This window comes from Buteo buteo, chromosome 23, assembly GCF_964188355.1.
Source record: "Buteo buteo chromosome 23, bButBut1.hap1.1, whole genome shotgun sequence".
NCBI lineage: Eukaryota > Metazoa > Chordata > Aves > Accipitriformes > Accipitridae > Buteo > Buteo buteo.
The window spans coordinates 3234324-3252528 of NC_134193.1; the positions used below are offsets into that span (position 1 = coordinate 3234324).

Genomic DNA, 18205 nt, shown 5'->3' on the forward strand with positions numbered 1-18205 from the left:
CTTACAAAGAAAACATAAAAGATAGCCATCCGTTAAGGTATTCTGAATGAAAGGCTCTTGTAAGAGAGGCAACAACTTTAAAAATGGGTTAAATTGGTAAACTTTCCTAACCCACACCATTTCAGGGCTGTAAGCTGTACTTATTCCATCAAAATTGAACCCAAGAGGTGCTTTCTTAGGATGGAATCTAAGCCACATTGTCAGTAGGTAATTGCAGCCAAACTGTGACAAGGGAATTCAGATCAGAGGAGAACGACAAGAAAGAGGACCATTTGCTAAAGAAATTGTGTTGGACCCTGAACGCTCTGTATTTGTGAGCGGCACCGAGCTCCTGGGGAAGTCGGGTGGAAGTAGCTGCCTAATGGTGCCTTGGCTCCCTTTTGCCGCTTTTCCCTCTAATGCTGCCACATTTAATATTTACCTTTAGTACAACCTGAGCTACATAGTCCTTGAAGATGCACTTTTTATAATGGAGAGAATGAGATTATAGCAGAGCGGAGCTGAGAACTGGATTCAATTAGCAGAGTGCTTGGGGAGGAAAGGGGAAGAAAGCTTTACTGGAGAGCTTTGAAATGGAAAAAGATTGTATTAGCAGTCCTGATGAGATGGGATTTCTACAGAAACCAACACTAAGGGAGAAAAGGGGGTCTCCAAAGTATGAAATGCCAGACCAGCCTGAGAGGTGGGTTTGTGCTACCATGTGGATTTGGGCTGAGTTTTACAGGGAGGGAGGATTTTGAGTACCGAGTCACCAGGGGATCTTGCAGTAGGATCGTGGCATTGCCTATCGCCGAGGTAGAGGTATAATTGCCATCCTTCCCAAAAAAGCAACACATGACGACAAAATTATAGTCACAGCAATCTTGTATTTAGAGTAAACGAGTGACTGTCATTGCAGCGTTGAGAAAGAGAAGAAGAAGTACGTGGCTGTCAGGATGTTTTGATTTGCTTTAATGTAAGGCCAATGTTGAGGGGAAATGGTGGAAAGCAGCTGCGTAATCGAAGAGGTATTGATTTGAAATGCAACTGCAGTGACTTTTTTAAAAAAAATTAATTATACTATTGTGGCAGAAAACATGTTATCTAACAATCATAGTTTATATGCCAATAGCAAAGCTGACTGTGTTCCACCAACAGAAGATCAGCAAAATTTTTGTCTTTTTCTGTAAAGCAGACTGTTGGGTATGTAAAGTCTCACTAGGTCCACCCTCGCATGATCTTCTTCCCAGTGTTTGTACAGGCTGGGGAATTTATTTTTTTATTTATTTAATTTTAATTTAGAAGACCTCTTTGTATTGAGCTATATTTGTAGTTTTGAAGTGTCCTTTACTACTGGAAGGAACTCTGTTGGGTTATTGAGCTGTCAGTTAATCAGAAACAAAGTTGGAGGGCAGCGTCCTGCAGCCACAGTGTGGGTGGACTACTTATTTATCTACCCTCAAACTGAAGAAACCTTTAGAATAGCTATTCGGAAAACATTAAAAAGCAAAACTGACAAAAAAAACTGAACAGTGCTTTTTTTGTCAGAAGCATTCCTGATAGCATATGATAGTCAGTGGGGGCTAAACACTTGTGTCAGCAGTATCCAGCCAGCAAAGAAATGGATCTGCAGCATTTATGCATGCAGGGACGGCGATAACTGTGCATCCCACAGTGATAGGGCTCAGGTCACCATTTGGCCTCTATCACAGGGACAAAGGTGGCCCCATCCTTTAGTCTCTACAATAATATCCATTGGAACCCCTCAATTACAGAAAATAAATATGCCGAGACTGCCAACATCAATCAGCCAAGGATACTGGGGGTGTTTTTTTCCCCTCTTTCTAATGATTCCCTGCCCCTTGCTGTCTGTTGTGCAGGGGGCTGCCCCTCTCCCCCCAGACCCCAAAGTGGGTGAAAAGCGGGTGATAAAAGAAGAGGCGGGTCCGGTTTGGGAAAGAGTTATCCAGAAAGACGGGTTGCGTGGTATTGGTGGGGCTGCGGAGCTGGTGGCTATTTTTGAGTCTGGGGAGGGTCCAGAAGCAGAAGCAAAACTGGGGATGCAACATTGCAGCTGGAGCTGTTCTGGAGAGAGTCCGAGTTGAAAAATCAGCTCTTTTATTGTCTGGGGTCAGAATCAGCCTCTGCAATGTAGGAACAGGCTGGGAGTGCAGGGACTTGAAACTTGCAGACAGTTTGTGTGTCTGCGAGCCGAGTCCTGCCAAAGCAAAGCTGTGAAAACTCCCAAGGCAAGGCAGCCGCACTGTGCCACATGTACAGCACCAGAGCAATGGGGGAAAAACCCCGGTGAAAATAAATTCTTTTTGAAAACACGGCTCTCTGCAAAGCCAAGCATGTTCCAGGGGCTGCTGTGCTGTGGATTCGGCCACATCACAGGGTGATGGAGCAGTTTGCACGTCAGACCTCAGCACAGGGCAGAGGTAGGACAGAGCCAAGGTCAGCACTCGCTGGTTATTTCTCAGTGCTGGGCAGCATTAGACATGCAGAAATACCAGCAGTTGCCATCTGTCACCGTGTCATCTTAGTATGTCAGAGAATTACTCGGCGGCGTTACAGCTTACCAAATTTTTGGACACCAAATAAGATGTGTGTAGGGGGTGTGGGGAGACCTGCTGCTCCCCACCTCCCCCTGCAGCACTCCCTTGCTGTGAATTACATTTTCCTTTTGCGCTTGTCAGCAAAAAGGCTGGTAAGTGCTCGAGCTTTCCATTACACGGCTGGATCTGAGCAAAATAATTTTAGTTCTTTGAAAATCACAGCCTCTACCTACTACATCTGTCAATGTGGGCTGCTCCAGTGTTGCTTGCTCCTTGGTTTTTCAGCTGAGTGTTTAGACCCATGCTTTGACAAGCGTTGTGCACAGATTCCTACGGCAAAACCCCCAGGTGAATACAAAGGAAGTTACGGCTGTTTTGATTTACTGAAACTCATCGAGTGTGAACAGTGAAGTTTTATAAACGCATAAAGCCCGATTCAGTGCCTGTAGAAGTCAGTAAGGGTTTTTCTCTGGCATTTGGTGGGCAGTGTAGGAAGCCCATAATTAGAAAGCTGTAAAAATCACTCAGGTGCTAAGCCTGGAAAATTGCTTGTGCAATTAAATGTGAAGTTGCCAGAGGAAACATACCTGGAGGATGGAAAGCCCTAAGCATATGCCACATGTGACTCTGACCGAGGTCTTCTGCGAACACCACATTCCCCTTCCCGGTCCTGCCCCTCGCTTGCATCCCATCACCGATATCTCCCCACCTGCCCCTCTGCCATAACCTGGGGCCAGACGCGTGCACGTTCTCTGGGGCCAAAGCAACCACCATCACCAAGAGGAGCAACGCGCGCGTGGAAGTGCAAACAGACAGTGGCGGGGCTTCAAGCGGAGCCGCATGACAACACGAGCACGTTCTCCTTGAAGAGCCTTTCCTTCAAAGGGATCCCCATCCCCTCCTGGGGCTCCCCTCCTCTGCGCGATGTCGAGCAACCTCCCGGCGACGCTGGGGGTGGCTCTTTAGTTAAGGGCAGAGGTGGGAGAGCTGCCGGGGGGATGGATGAGGGTTGTTCCATGCAGTCATGGTCAAACCACCTCCCGCCACCACGCGAATGACGTCGGCGGTGATGGATGCGACATGCCTCGGAAACGCGCCCCCGCGGCGGGGCTGAAGCCCGTCTCACCTGAGCTGGTGGTAAAGGTTATGTACGAGTGTTCGCTGGGGCTAGACCATATGGGGAACACCCACAGCTTGTACATCATTCCCGGCGTCAGATTCGCCAGCTGCACAGAGGAAGGGGTCTGAGCTTTAACAGGGATAGATTTCTCTGTCTTGTTACCTGAGAAACAGAAACCGCACATCAAACCCAGCCGCAGGAGGCTCGGAGAGATTACCGTGTTGACACTGCAGGCAATGCATTATTCTATCCCTAGCCGCTGAGCAGAAATAATACAGCTTGATGGTCAAGGAGCTATTAACGGCTTCGTGATTATTACTCACTGAGAATAGAAGAAAATCAGTGATGCAGGAATATGGTGTGGGTTTTGCTGTATCCCTGCCTGCCATACTGGAAAAAATACTGGTAGCTATTCAGATCTCTCCCTACCTTTAAGACCTGACAGGTTCTTTATCTGCCCAGCCTCAGGTCTGGATATTTGGGTATTTACCACAAAAGATCTGAAATTTGCCTGGTCCCGCTCAGCTGGATGGAGGTGCTACAGGACTCAGTAAAGGAGCCAATTTTTGTGCTTTTGGGAGTGGTACCTGTGCACCGGTTTTGCTGGGAGGTTAAGGAGCCTTGAATGAGCTGGAGGGCGAGAGGAGTTCAGCCCTTCAGCTCAAGGAGGGATGCTCGTGGGCTGGTTGCTCCCAAGCTCTATCCAGGGATGACCTGTTCTTTGCACTGTGCTGGGAATCATTTGCTGATGAGCTTAATGCTGAGCATTAAACCACTGAATTCTAAGAAAGCCTGCAGTGGGGCTTTGATTTGTGGTTCTGGAGGTGTGCGCATTCCAGTTCGGCAGTGCTGCGGGAAAGCAGAAATGTGGCTTTGAGGCCAAAAGCGTGCTGCTTGCTTCCAATGCCACCAGAAAGGGAGGAGAGCTGTGGCTGTTTGGGAAGGGCTGAAATCTTTCAGATTTCCTCCCTCTCAGCCAGATCCTGATAAGGGTATCCCAAGGCATTGCTGCTGCTGCAGCCCATCCCAAGCATAGACTCAGCAAGTGGGCTCTGGAAGGGCATCGCCTGTGCTTTGTGTTTTCCAGGGATGGGGAAAATCCAGGGCTGGTGGCAGGTGGTTTGGGAGCTGCAGTACTTGGCATTTAGGGCTTGGAAAGCTGATGTATATCTTGAATTACAGAAACCAGTTAAAAAGGGGAAGGCTGAGCATAGCCCAGCCCACGCTGCCTACCGAAGCCCTGCAGGCTGCGGAGCGAGACCAGGCACTGGCTGTGTGTTAGAAACTGTTTCAAGGAGAAATCGAGGTCATCTCTTAAGCTGTGTTGTAAATGACCAAAAGTGGTTTGCTGTCAATGATTACGCCTAGTTGGTTTATTTTAAATGCTGATTTAAGACTAGTATACGAGATGATATGAGGTCTGAAATGGCTGGGAAATAAAGTCAGAGATAAGCAGTAGTCATCACTGCCTATCTATAAAAAAACCCAAAACAACAACCAACCAACAATATGTAAACATCTTTCTAAACAAGTACTAAAACCAGAGATACTGGCTTTGAGTTTCCAGACTAAGTATGTAGCCTTACAATTTTAAGAGACAACGATATCCGATACAACAGGAGGTTTGGGATCATAGATGATTCTGCCAACTCCAGGTTCAAGAAGCCCGTTTTGAAGGGCGTTTAAAACTACTCTCCAATTTATGTAGGTTTCAGTTGTTTTCCCTTGAAGTTTCGTCCCCTTTCATATATAGAGATATTTTTTTTTTAAGGCTCTTTACATTGTGACCACATACAGCCCAGCTCAATGAACAGTTCACAAATGAAACAGCTTTGCTCATTTATGTTTCATAAACGTCTCGCGGCAGTTGGTGCAAGGAGGGGAATTGCTTGTGAATCACCAGGATTAGCTCTGGTGCACTCTAAACAGCCATGACCGTGACCTGCCTTTTCCTCTCCCATCCTCCATGTGGCCATAGAGTGTCATTCTACGCACAGTAATTAAGACCGAGTAATAGGTTGCAACCATGGGAGCTGGCAGGATCTCTAATGGCATCACCACCCTGTAGAGTCCCCACGCGATCTGATGCTTACTGGTGATATACTTAACCACAAAGTCAGTTCCTGCAGAGTAATTGTGGCTCCAGGTGATGTTTGCCCAGTTACTATTAGCCATAGCTCTTATGTCCCATATGGACGATCCATTGGTGGCTGGTGGACAGGTTAGAACAGGAGTTAGTATTTTGGATTATACACGAATGAGACCTCATCTAGCACCTGGTGCTGGTAAAACCTTACAAAATCATTCCTGAAGTTAATGCTTTGATCTTAACCTACAAGCATGCCTAAGGATGTATTTGTTCCTTTCAAGATCCTTAACCTTAAACTTTGGAGGGAAGTTTGGTAGCAGAAGCTCATTGTGTATTGGTGTTTAAGTCCAACTGCACTCAGCTTATCTTTGGAGTCTGAAGACTTCTGTGGCACATCCCTGAGGATTTCGGTCAGCAGGGAAATCTCCTGACTAAACTTGTGCCCAAATGGACACAGGAGACACGTGCATGAGTGCACACGGACTCACTGCCACAACCGAGAAGGAAAGACTGGGAGAGAATATTGTCATGTTACTGGGTCTAGAGACAGCCAGTGGGGCAATGAAGTCACTCGTTTCTGATTTTGAAGTTAAGGATTGTCGACGTTGCTTTGGAGAGCGGATGAACTTCATTTCTAGTGAAGTAGAGCTAATCCACTAGTTTAGTGTGTGTTTAAGTGACGTCGGCTAAGTTACACCTTGGTTTTATTATTTACATCAGGGTGTAGCTCAGGTTTTGGTTTGAAAAAACACAGATTAATAACTGCAGTCCCTGGGAGGAGGCCAGCTATGTGACTTTTAGGAAATTGCAAGGACCTGACGCTGTGGGGTCGGGGACGTGACCTAGAATCCCTCATACAAATACAACCTGTGCTGCCACACGGTTGCCTTGTCTGCCCACATTACGGCTCAGCCTCTTCCCTCCTGTCCCCGGGGTGGTTCGGGACACGCACGGTTCCTTCTGCAGCTCCTATTTTCCTCCCGTCCCTTCTCCCTGCTCTGTGGCACTGCGTGCCTCGTCACTTAATTGCCTGTTTTCAGGTAGCAACGTTTTCCCACGTAGTTGCTTAAATAACGACTGTGTTGTCGTAGCAATCTTGCTTCGTGGCTAAGACCTCATATGTAGTGACGAAGCTGCATCTGTATTTCTTGCACCAGTTTTTAAGATGATTTTGTTTTGGCAGTGCAGCTCCCTGTATGCTTTCCCTTGCCGTGCAGTTAGCAGCTTTGCACAGCGTAAGGCTTCTCTGGCTGGGGAAGCGTGTGGTGCCACAAGCTGGAACACAAATTCACATTTCTGAGTTCAGGTCTGCATCTTTAACAAGCAAATCAGCACAGAGCACGAAATGGGCTGCTGATTCACAAATCTGTTTTGCTGCAGAGTTTGAGGTGGAGGCTGCTCCTCCCAGCATATGTTTTTGGTGGCTTTTTTTAACCATCCTGAGCTAATCTTATGCAAGACTATAAACAGAGGGGTCTGAACTGCTTTAATCAAATTCCTTGAGTTAAATGGGTGTCAACTTTGATATTAATTATTAGGACTATCTCCTTTCCCTCTTTATGAAGAGCTAACAAAGACTTCTGCAGCTTTTGCACTTGCATTTTTGAGTGTATCCTATCCAGCTATACAACTGAATTCTTTTGATTGCATTCCCTTTTGCTACTAGCTTGATTTATTTTTTAATAACCTGACTATAACTATCCATAATTACTTATTAACTGTAGATACCATTATAGTAGTGTTTTAAAAACAAGGCTCAGCAAGATACATCTCTCTATCAGTAAAACACGTATAGTAGAGAATAAGCCTCCACTGACACAGAGTTTGATCATCCCATCTAGCTGATCACATGAGGAGTTCATCTTGACCTGATAAATACCTGGCACACACCAGCGTGTTCTAACTTAAACACTTCCCCAGCTCTCCTGTGGGCTATGGCTAGGTTACATCGCAAAGAGCAGTAGCACAAACCAAAAGACTCATATAAATGATGACAGGTCTCTTAGCTAACAGTTGATGTGCTAAATTTGAAGTGACATCTTCTATAATAGTAACAGAACCCCTTTTTAATGGCAATAAGATACAAGATAATACTTTGGAGAGCTTTTTGCAGGGTCTTCCGCCTCCTTCCCAAACACTGATGCTAATTCAGCATTGGGACACCCCGGGGAGGGCTGTGTTATCCCTGAGACTGAGACCAGGAGGGTGGCACAGAGACCCCCAGATTGCCGGGAGCCGCTTGTTCGCCTTGATTCCCGAGCCTGTGCCACCTCCGGCTCCTCGCAAAGCCGTCCCCGGAGCATGGGATGTCTTAAATTTTGCCTACGCCCGTTACTAATCCTTGCTCTGAGCAAGATGTGGGGAAGGTCCCAGTAGGGTTAGAGGGGTTAGAGGAAAAGGAAAGCGCAGTACCCAACTCCTGCTTTGTGGTGGCTGCCGGAGCCCTCTCTGGAGCTGTTGTAGTGCTTGCGGCGGTGGTGGCGGGTAGAGTGGTGGCGGCTGTAGTAGTGGTGGTAGTTGTGGTGGTGGTGGTAGTTGTGTCGGTAGTTGTGGTAGTTGTGTCGGTGGTGGTGGTAGTTGGGGTTGTTGTAGTACTGGTTAGACCGATTGTAGTTGGAGGCAACCCGGTTGCAGCTGGGAGAGGGAAATACTGGCTTTTTAGACGAGGCGATGTCTCTTCGGGGCTTGCACTCGCCATCCCCGATGGCTGGATGTGCAGGCACGCGAGAGAAAGCAGAGCAGCGCAGCGCAGGGGTGGGGGGACTGGGGAGGGAGGCAGCAAACAGCACCGGGAAACACGAGGCTGAACCGCTTTTCCCATCCACGTGCGGGGACGGCCACGTGCCTGGCCGAGGGGCAAGGAGCGATGCTGGGGGCGAAAAGGGGCAGCGAGCGGGGGGCTGCCCCCGGCAAGCTGCTCCCGTGCACCCACCGCTTGCACCCACGGTTTGATCCCTTTCCCAGGGCCGAACGACCTGCTTCTCTTTTGCCTTTGCTCTGCCGGCAGTGCTTCCCACCACCCTGGGCTTAAATTGCACAGAAGGCGAGGCAGGAGGAAAGTGATGGGGCTGCACAGGGCAGGCTGTCCTCGCCTCATCATACCCCCCCGTGCAGAACTGCGCTGAGAGCACTCAGGGCTCCCTGAAATAAGTAGTGGGATTTATGTCTTAAGAAAACATAATAATCCCATTTGTCGTGGGCCAGGCAAGCCACAATTACATTAATTCAGCAGTCCCTGGACTACACCTCCAGCATTTTTGAGCTGCCAATTCAGCCTGCAGCTTCTCAGCTGTTTCCTTCCTGGCTCGTCTCTGTACTAATACTGCAGTCTGGTGATGGAGTGGCTTTAGCATTAACGTGGATTTTAGCTGGTTGGTGAGTGATGGATGGTACTTTGCCATCACTGCCCCTCACAATTTACATTTAAATTAGGACAAAGGGGTTGGCACACCCCAAGCTGTCCAGGGGGAAAGTCTGAGCAATTTGTTTTCTAAATAGCCCCTGTCCACATCTCACCTGTGCTGTCTTGTGTCCACCCCAGAGCAAAGGGGTAAATGTGCACTTTACGCCCACACCCCGCAGCGTGGTTGAGAGGGTCCTGAACACCACCAAAGGGGAGTGCAGTGGCTTGGGCCTGAAAACCTGCCAGCAGAAAAGGCAGCTGAAATGCTGCTTAAACTGCCTAAGGTAAGTGGGCAGAGATTTACCCTGTGATGCTTGCATTAAATTATATTTACTTACTCTTACTATAGATCAAGGGATTACAAATCCCCATTAGGCAAATGAAACCGGCTATTTTAAATATCACCCACAAACAAGAATAGCTCTCGGAAAGTACTTTAAAAGGTGTCCCGGAACCAAGCCAGGGCTTTCTTTTTCACCAAGTCCACCCCCAAAGAGGGCTAACCCCTGAAACCTCAGCCCTCCCACGGATCCAAAAGCAGAGAAGAGCAGTAGGTCGCTCAGTCCATCGTCCCTACCGCCCGCAGCTGCAATAAAACCACAGTTACCAGCGCATCCCGAAAAACACCAGCCCACCCCAACGCGTGCCCAGAGAGCAGCGCGTCCTCTCTCTGCCGCGGTACCAACGCAGCATCGCAGCCAGCCTCATGCACCAGTGCAGCCACCGAAATAAAGCACCCGCTGCCCCACGGGTGGGCGAGGGGCTGGGGGGGGGAGTGGGGAGGTCCGGCCGCGGGCGAGAGATGGTGGTGACAGGGAGGGGACCCGGCCTGGGTGGGAAACGGCACGGCTTTGTCCTCGGGTGTTTGTGGGGTAGGAAAGCTCTCTCCGACCTGACCCAGCCATGGCAATAGGGTTTCTGGGGGTTTTGCTGTTCTGCGTTTTTTTTTCACCCGGTTTACTTGAAGGAGGGCTTTGCTGTGTCCTGGGGCTGTAAGTGACAAAAGCTCTTCTTGGGTTGGGAAGTATTAACATCCATCTTTGCTGATTCATAGCATTCTTTTGGAAGGTTAAGAGATTAGTGTCACTAGGTTAATGTCACCATTAACCCAATTAAAGCTGCAGCTCCTCAATAGGTTTGCAACGTACGTGATCAAGTAGCACCGTAAACACTAGCATTAGCTAATGCAGTCTCAGCATTTCCCCTGTGAATCCCCTCTGAGGAAAATAGCACCCCAAAAGGCACAAAGTAACTTGCTGAAAGGCAGGACCTGGTAGAAAACCTAGTACAACCCCCCCAGCTCCCAGGCCTGTCACATGTCTCTTCATCATGCCTCTCCCGCACAGCACCTTCGAGGACTGTCTGCATCACCTACCACTGCTGTAAGGGCTCTAGCAGAAGAAGAGATTCAGCTTTAATGCTCCTCTAGTCTCTAGATGGGAAGAGATTATCTGGGATAAGTCAAAGCTTCACTATCCCTCGTGTAGGATATCATCTTTATGTATTACTTGCAGATACACGCGCACGCAGGTGAAGCTGCAGTGCCAAGACCCTCCCGGATGCTGCATTGACCGAAGCGATTCAGCATCGGTCCGAGCTGTGGTGCTCAGCTCTGGCCGACAGCGATGCCAGGCAGGATTCGCCCACTCCAGTGGAAATGTTCCCTGAGAGCGGGGCTATCGCGTTGCATCAGGATAACGCGGGCTCGCTCCCGAGCGGGTCCCTGTGTGAGATTGAGGAGGGGGTGTTGGGGGTAAAAATGATCCTGGCAGGACTAGGAGGGATTGGGTGAGTTTGGAAAGCAATAGTTCGGAGAGGGAAGGATGAGGAGAGCGTCGATGGGCAGCACCGTGCTGCAGGATGGGACTGGGCGGTGGGAAGGCAGCGCTGCGGCTGGCCAGGGCTCCCGCAGCCTTGGGGGGATTTAGCCCTAAGCTGCCCGGGATTCAAAGCTACAGCCTCATTTGTGTTTAAATATGAAATGTATGCAGGAGAAAAGCTCAGCTGTGGGAGATTTGGGGGAGAGAAGATAAGGGCCATTTTCTAGGCTTTGAAATCCATCCCCTAATGAGAGCTGATTTCAGACTGGGGGGGAGATAAAGGGGGGCTTTGACAGAGATCAGAACGCCTCAGCGTCCCCTGAAGAAAAGGGCACCCTGCCATGGGGGAGCAGCGGGGAGCAGCCTGCGCGGGGCCGCGGCCCTTCCCCGGGGTACCTGGGGTCCCCCGCTCGTTCCCCACCACGTCGGGGCTAATTAAGGAGTGACAGATCACTGCTCCTGGCAAGAAAAGGGGGGAACAGGGCAGATGGAGGGCGAGGCTGGCATTTCCAGAACTGCTCAGTTTGAAAATTTAGAAATCACACACATCCTTCTAAAAATGTGGTTGGAATACTTCATCAGGTATAAGGTTTCTGAGCTTTGCAGAGTAGCTGAATTTATTTTTCTGCGTTCCCAACGTGAGGTTCGCTCAAGGGCTTTGACAACAGTTGCCTCAAGTTTAGGTACAGGTTGGAGCAGGTAGCATTTGTGCGATAGGGAAAAAATTCCCCCCTCTCTGAAAGCAGGAGGTGGTACAGAGAAGGGGCTGCCACTTTCCCAATTGCAGGGCAGAGCAGCACCCTGAAAACCAGCACCTCAAGCAGGCTTGAAACTGCCCCAATACAACCAGGAAACCCAGAGCAAAAGCCAACAACAGCAATTCCCATTCTCTTGCTCCCGCCGTAGCCTAGCCCATCTTCCTGGAAATACCCATTCAGCTCATTAATAGGCCCCATCTTTGCAAGGCAAAGATTGCTTTTTCTGTCTGCAAGATGCATTACCCTTTCAGGTAATGGAGACCAAGAGGCACGGTGGGGAGGAGATACGCTGTTATAATGGACAGGGGATGCAGCGGTCTGGCTGTAGCAATTAATAGGCGAAGTAATGAGAGAGATGCTTGCAGCAGGACGGCTGTGCTCTTTGCTGCAGCTTGGCTTCTATGACCATGAATGGATCAGTACAAAGGAGCCCAAACCTTACACAAAAACTGTGTGAGGTTCAGATTAGAAAAAACCTGAGAGGAAGAATCATAAAGGCAAAAGGGGGATATTTAAAGAGGGAATCTCCTAAGAGAAGGGCTCAAGTCCTGCTTTGAGTAGTGCAGCAGTTCAGGGAGTAGTTGCATGGTTTTTTGCAAAATACAGGAAACAATACACATCCATACTGCTCTTTAATTATTTAAAGGTGCTTTTAATGTGTTGTTAGGCTGTAGTAAAAGCTTTCCCTTGGGTGTGTCTACAAAATAATTAGGCTTGGAGAAATTTGATTAATTTTTCATGAATTTTGATGATTAGCCAAATACATTTTCAGAGGTTTGTTTTTTTTTCTTCTCGCCCTCTCCCAGTTTTTAACAATAGAAGGAAATTGTAAAGTCTGTACCATAAAGTGTTCCAAATCTGATGATGGCTATAAGAAATTCAAGAATAGAAAGGAGCGATTGAGCAGCCTCTAAAAGAGAGGGGTCAGCAGTTCTCTCTGTTTCTACTGCTGTCCATTTCTAAAACGAACAATAGGATCTTTCTCCTCCAATTCCTAATTATGGAGAAACAAGAAGGGAACAGAGAAAAGTCAATGTTTTTTTCCTTAAAGTCTAAGACCAATACTCTTTATGGTCCCTGATGAAGTTTTTCCATACACATGGGTAGTACAGGATCCAGTTTTTTTGTTTGCTTGTTTGTTTGGGTTTTTTTTTCTCATTCATAGCATAAATGAGAGCCCTTTTTAGATATCCTCTCTTTTCCCATTTCACCTCTCCCTTTGTTCAGGTCTGGCTTAGGAAAGGTAAAGCCTTTCCTAAGGGAAAGTCCCTGCACTTCACTTTGATTTCATCAAGCTGGTCCAGTTTCTCATACACATACAAAACAGCTCTGACCCTGTATATGTAAGGTTACCTCTGGAAAAAAAAGACCTTTTTATATTTTTTAGTGCCAGCAGCCTATGGCAAAGAGCATTTTACTGCAATTTAAGACAACTTTCGCTGTGAAACCATAAAAATCTACAAAATCTAGGTCACTGAGCGGAGATGAATCTTCCAAGAAAGGTCAAGCAGTATTTCACTCGAACCCCATACTTGTTAGGAAGAGAAACAGCCTCTCAGGACAAACACTGCTCGAATTTGTGTAACAGCTCCCACACTCGCCCCATGTCCTAACAAGAAATGACATCCAGCTCAAAAGCAAGACAAAGATGCATCCTGGATCTTGCTACGGTTTATACTGCCTTGATTTCTCTTGCCAAAGCCTAGCATGGTGAGGAAGCTGTGAATGTGGCTGAGTTAGCACTTAACAACCTACTCACTCCACTTACTGACTCTTAGACTTCTTTCAGCTCTGGCATATCTTTTCTCTTTACTATTTCTCCTAGCAGAAGATAAAAAAATAGAGGCGTGGGGGACCAGTGGGCTCTGTTCTTGTAGAATTATACTTTAAATGGCAAATAATACATCTAGCTTCCAGTGGTGTAAGAAATTATGCCTGAAATTATATGAAGCTGGAAGGATAAAGAGATCATGTTGTGTTTTCAGAGTTCAGCAATATCCACTGCAAGTAGAAAAGTACTTTAGAAAGTGATCCTGATCCACAAAGAAAATCTGTATTCTTGTGGATAAGCTAAACCCTGGCTGAAGTATGAGCTATAGCAGCAGAACAGCCATCCTGGACTCAGAGGATAGAGATCCTTGAAGCCAAACGGTTACGTCTACGTCCGTTTTCTGTTTACCACCACCCAAAGCAGACCAATCTGTTACCCCCCTTTTTCTTTTTTTTTTTTTTTTTAGGAAGAGAAAAATAGAGTAAGAAAAAGATTGGCATCTATTCACAAAGGAAAAAAAAATGCAAAATAATATTGGGTAGAGAGACATCACTGCAACAAAATAAAAGGAGGAGAAACATCTATGAGGTAGGAAAGCAAAACCTACAGGTGCAGAGAGCGGGTCCTGCACTTGTATCACTTGCGAAGAGTCTTCCCTAAGAAGCTGTTCCTCCTTGGGGAGCCCCAGCAGCCCTGGGGCCACATCCAGCCAAGGCAAAGCACGACCTCTTACAGAGCCCTTGGTGCAGGGCAAACAAGTGCTGTTGCTCCAGACAAAAAGCTTTTCTGCAGCATTCAGGGTGCGTTTTGGCTGGCTGCACTCCCTAGCGCTGCCGTTAGCCCCCTTCTGAGCTCGGTCACAGGGCTGTCCCCGCCGCTGAAATATTGGCTCAGAGGGGCAGGAGGGGAAAAAGTCATGTCTGCAGCTTTTGTAAGAGGTGGGCGTCCTTCTTTGGGCAACCAGAAGTTATGCTTATGCTTTGGACTTTGCAGGGTTGACACTGGGTGACTGCGTATTTGGGTTTCCTTGAAAGCAGGTAGAGATGCTGCCCCCAGCCCGTTACAAGAAAAGGTTTCTCTCTGCTTCAACTGCCGTAGAAATTTGCGATCGAGGGCAAAGCCAGCAATAGCCTCGCATGCAGACATGCACAGCCGTGGCACAAACATTGTCCTTAACCCTTTCAATGGGCACCTGGAAACAAAAGGATTCTCCTGTACGAAAGCCCTGGCAGCCCTAAAAGAACCACGGGGAGGTGGGTGCCTGTACTCTGCAACCCAGACCTGCCTGACCAAGGGAGGCAGCTGCTCCAGCAGCAATAGTGCAGGCTCTCGGGTGTAAAAGTGCGGCTTAAATACCGCTGGGCAGAGCGCAGGTGCAGGATGGGCACCACTGACTCAGGGCTGGCTGGTAAATATTCTGTATTTTGCAGGGCAGGGACGTTGAGCCTTATAAAGGAAGAGGGCTTGTGCAGACCTAGAATTAAAAACCTCTTTAATAGGGCAACTTGACTTTTGGTTTTGCTTGTACAATCTGCGGCAGCTGCAGTGTTTGGTGGGTTTAGCTATCATTAGGCGTCTGGGAGGCTGTTAAGCCCTGCTCAGAGATATTTTGATCTTTGCGGACCCCCCTGCAGAGCCTGCCCTTGTCCCTTCTGCCTGCGGGGCTTCGTTTTTACTTGCTGTCATTTCATATGCCCAATTTAGACTTCTGACACTTCACCTTCCCATTGAAAGGGTTAATGGAGTGCATGCTTAATTGCCAGCACACGCAAGCGAGAGTGGAGTGAGCCTTGCCCCATGCCTGTTACCTCCTCCAGCTGGTACGGTACCTGGGGTTGGCGTGGCTTCAGAGGGCAGCGCCAAGGATAGAGAGGGGAATACGAGGAGAGCATAGAAGAGAAAGGAAGAGAAAACAGAGGAATATATAAAACAACCAGAACACACCAACACGAGACTTGGGACCACTTACACACAGTCACCAGAGACTTGAAAGAGAGGAAATAAATGCATTAGCTACAACCCGTCACCCTCCTGTGCATCAGAGCCACTTGCACAGGGCAGAGAGCAGAGACGGCCCCTTGGAGATGGAGGTTACCGGTTAAACACGCACCAGCTCCGCAGCAGAGATGCCAGTGGTGTCGATTAAGCAAAGTGCTTAAGCAGGTGCTTATAGCTAATCCCAGCAAGGACCGGTTTTGACACTCTGAATTTCGCCTTTGCTTTTCTAGCGTAATTCTAACATCAGTGCTCGTCCTGCCTTGTGTGGGTTGGAGCCCTTGGCGCAGAACATCAGAGAGATGTATTTTATTTAAACTTCTCAGGTGAATGAGTCTGGCAAGCAGAAAACAACCTCTGAATGCGTTAATGGGTTTAATTTTCTTAATCGGCTTCTTTTTTTTTTTTTTTTTAATTCCAAACTCATCTTTCGCGTAGCTTTACAGCCGGTACCTTCGTATCAAAGTGGGCATTTAGAGCTGCTAATTGTACTGATACGCCTGTCATTAACAGAGCTTGCCTATGTCGTGTTGTACCTCAGGGTCTCGTGTTTTGAAGGTCAAACTTTGCCATACTTCTCTAATGTCAGTCTGTAAACTACTTCAATTTTTCTTGCTGCTTAATGGCCAATGCTTGGTCCTTTTGCTAAGGGACAAAGCTTGTCCCTTCGGTAGGGGCAGCCGGGGAGCACTGGGTGCCACCGCCTGCCCGCATCGCCGACCCTGCGGAGAGGGAACTTTACCTTGTCACGCTGGCGTACGCTGGACCTGCTATTTCCCGATGCAAATCAGTTAAGCAATATACAACAGCGGTTGGTTATGGCTATTATTTAGCTGCGTTCTGCTAACATTTGTTCTTATCAATGTATAGAAGCAAACCCAGTAAAGCAAATGTATATGAAACAACTAGAACTATGGACTGTCAGCACCAACAACTTCAATCCGATCCCTGTGCTCTAACAGGTTGTTCAGCAAAGCTCCTTTTTAAAGCAATGACATGCCCCCTCTTGTGTTTGCCAGGGTGTAACTTAGCCGATTTTTTTCCCCATAGCATATGCAGCCTAATCTCCCATCCTGTCGCATCAATTAGCGACGCTGGAGCCCACCTAAGAGGTGTCAGGAAGCATTTCATTTCCACTGGGTCATCAGTAGGAATTACTTCTCCTACTCAGAGCCATTAGTTGGGGAGGGGGAGATGGAGGAAAGGAGACAAAAAACCCATTAAATCAGAGCACTAACCAAATCATGGGTCTTTTAGCAAATGCTAAAGAAAGGAAGGAGCCAGCTTTTGTCTCCCCGAGTTCCCTGAGGGCTCCTGAACTTTCACTTAGTTTGATGAATGTCTCACAATAGGCATTTTATCTTATTATGAATCTGGGAGTTGGAGCTTTGCTTTGGAGGGTCAGATCAGCTGCTGATTATGGGGTGACAGGGAGGTGGCACCGTAGCCCCTGGCTGGGGTTCACTGCCTGGGGGATGCAGCTGCTGCACCCCCTTCGAGCCATGGAAAAATCACCCACATCTGCCCCTTCTTTAGCTCCTACAGAGACTGCAGAGGGGCAGATTAGAGCTTCACCTTTTGCAAGAGGAGAGCAAGAGGCTCTCCTGGCTCCAGGGCATGTGAGGAACTCTTTAATTTCTTGGGGGGTAGCAAGATGGTTCCCTGGAGCACAGGACAGTCCCCCCAGTCACCTCTGTAGCGTTTCTGCTGCAGTATTCGGTCCTGGCCAGTATTCTATCTATTTTTGTAGTAGAAGGTAGCTGTGCACCAGTTACTATCTTGTACTGGCTGCTCTGTGGATCACCCAATTCTCTGACCTGCAGGTTTTGGCTCATACATGTACCATCACCCCCCTAACCCCTCAGCAAAGCCAGGAGGCGTTGCTGCTGCACATACCTTCGTTCAGCAAGGCAGGCGATTCCTCCACTATGGTTTCTCCTTCTCCCACCTGGGTCCGTGCTCGCAGGAAGAAGCGATAGCGCGAGATGGGGTCTGTCCTCTGCAGGGTGAACCTTGTCTGATTGGGAGAGAAGTTCTCTACCAGGGTTCGGCCCGTTTTGGATCCATTAACTGGGGAGGAAAGGCAGGTCGTGGTGGCTTCAGCCTTTGTTTCAGAAATACCCTGTGCTACCTACCTCATCGCCTCGCCCCCAGGACCGACCTGCAGTCGGTATGGGGCCACATGTGCTCAGAGCTAGAGCTGCTGTTAAATACACTTCGTCTGGGGCAGTCAGTGACCTCCCGGCTGGGGGACCTGCTAGTGGGGACATTCGGGGTCGTAGAGGTGGTCGAGGAAAGGCACAGCCCCAGTGCCAGGGTCTCAGAGAAGGCTGTACTGCCCCAGGCATCGTGCAGGGCTCTGCAGAGTGTGCTGCAATCCGGGCAGCGTCTCTTATATGGCTGGGAGCTGGTGCTTGAGTGAGCACGTAAACTACTCAGACTGCGCTTAAAGGTCTTTCTAAATCAGAGATCAAACTTATTTCCCTTCAGTGGTCGAGTCTGGAGAACTGCTGAGCAGCTGCCAGCCTCCCTGGTTAACTGCAGCTGCCCAGCACTGCTCCAGGACTCCTCTCCAACACCAGTGTGTCTCATCCTGTGATAAAAGCCTCCAGTTCCTTATGAAGAGCTTTCTGTGCTAGGTGAGGAGGTCATTAGCAGCAAGGAAAATATTTAATGACTTCATTATTATCACTAAGAAGATGTGGAACGTAC

The 18205-nt window shown here is 48.3% G+C and overlaps 1 protein-coding gene across 10 annotated transcripts in view; it reads right to left on the minus strand.

Annotated features, from left to right (window-relative positions):
- The window catches only part of NFASC (neurofascin), a 56172-nt gene that overhangs the window by 9243 nt on the left and 28724 nt on the right, over positions 1–18205 (minus strand). For 5 of the 10 annotated variants that reach the window (XM_075055058.1, XM_075055063.1, XM_075055060.1 and 2 more), the window contains one exon: positions 17390–17563. The exons of 1 other annotated variant lie outside the window; for it this stretch is intronic. In XM_075055058.1, coding sequence (XP_074911159.1) covers positions 17390–17563 — 174 coding nt within the window. Of the gene's footprint in view, positions 1–3663; positions 3820–5750; positions 5868–8158; positions 8381–15327; positions 15343–17389; positions 17564–18205 lie in introns of all 10 variants that reach the window. 4 more of the 10 variants (XM_075055055.1, XM_075055057.1, XM_075055056.1 and 1 more) reach the window with 2 other exon arrangements.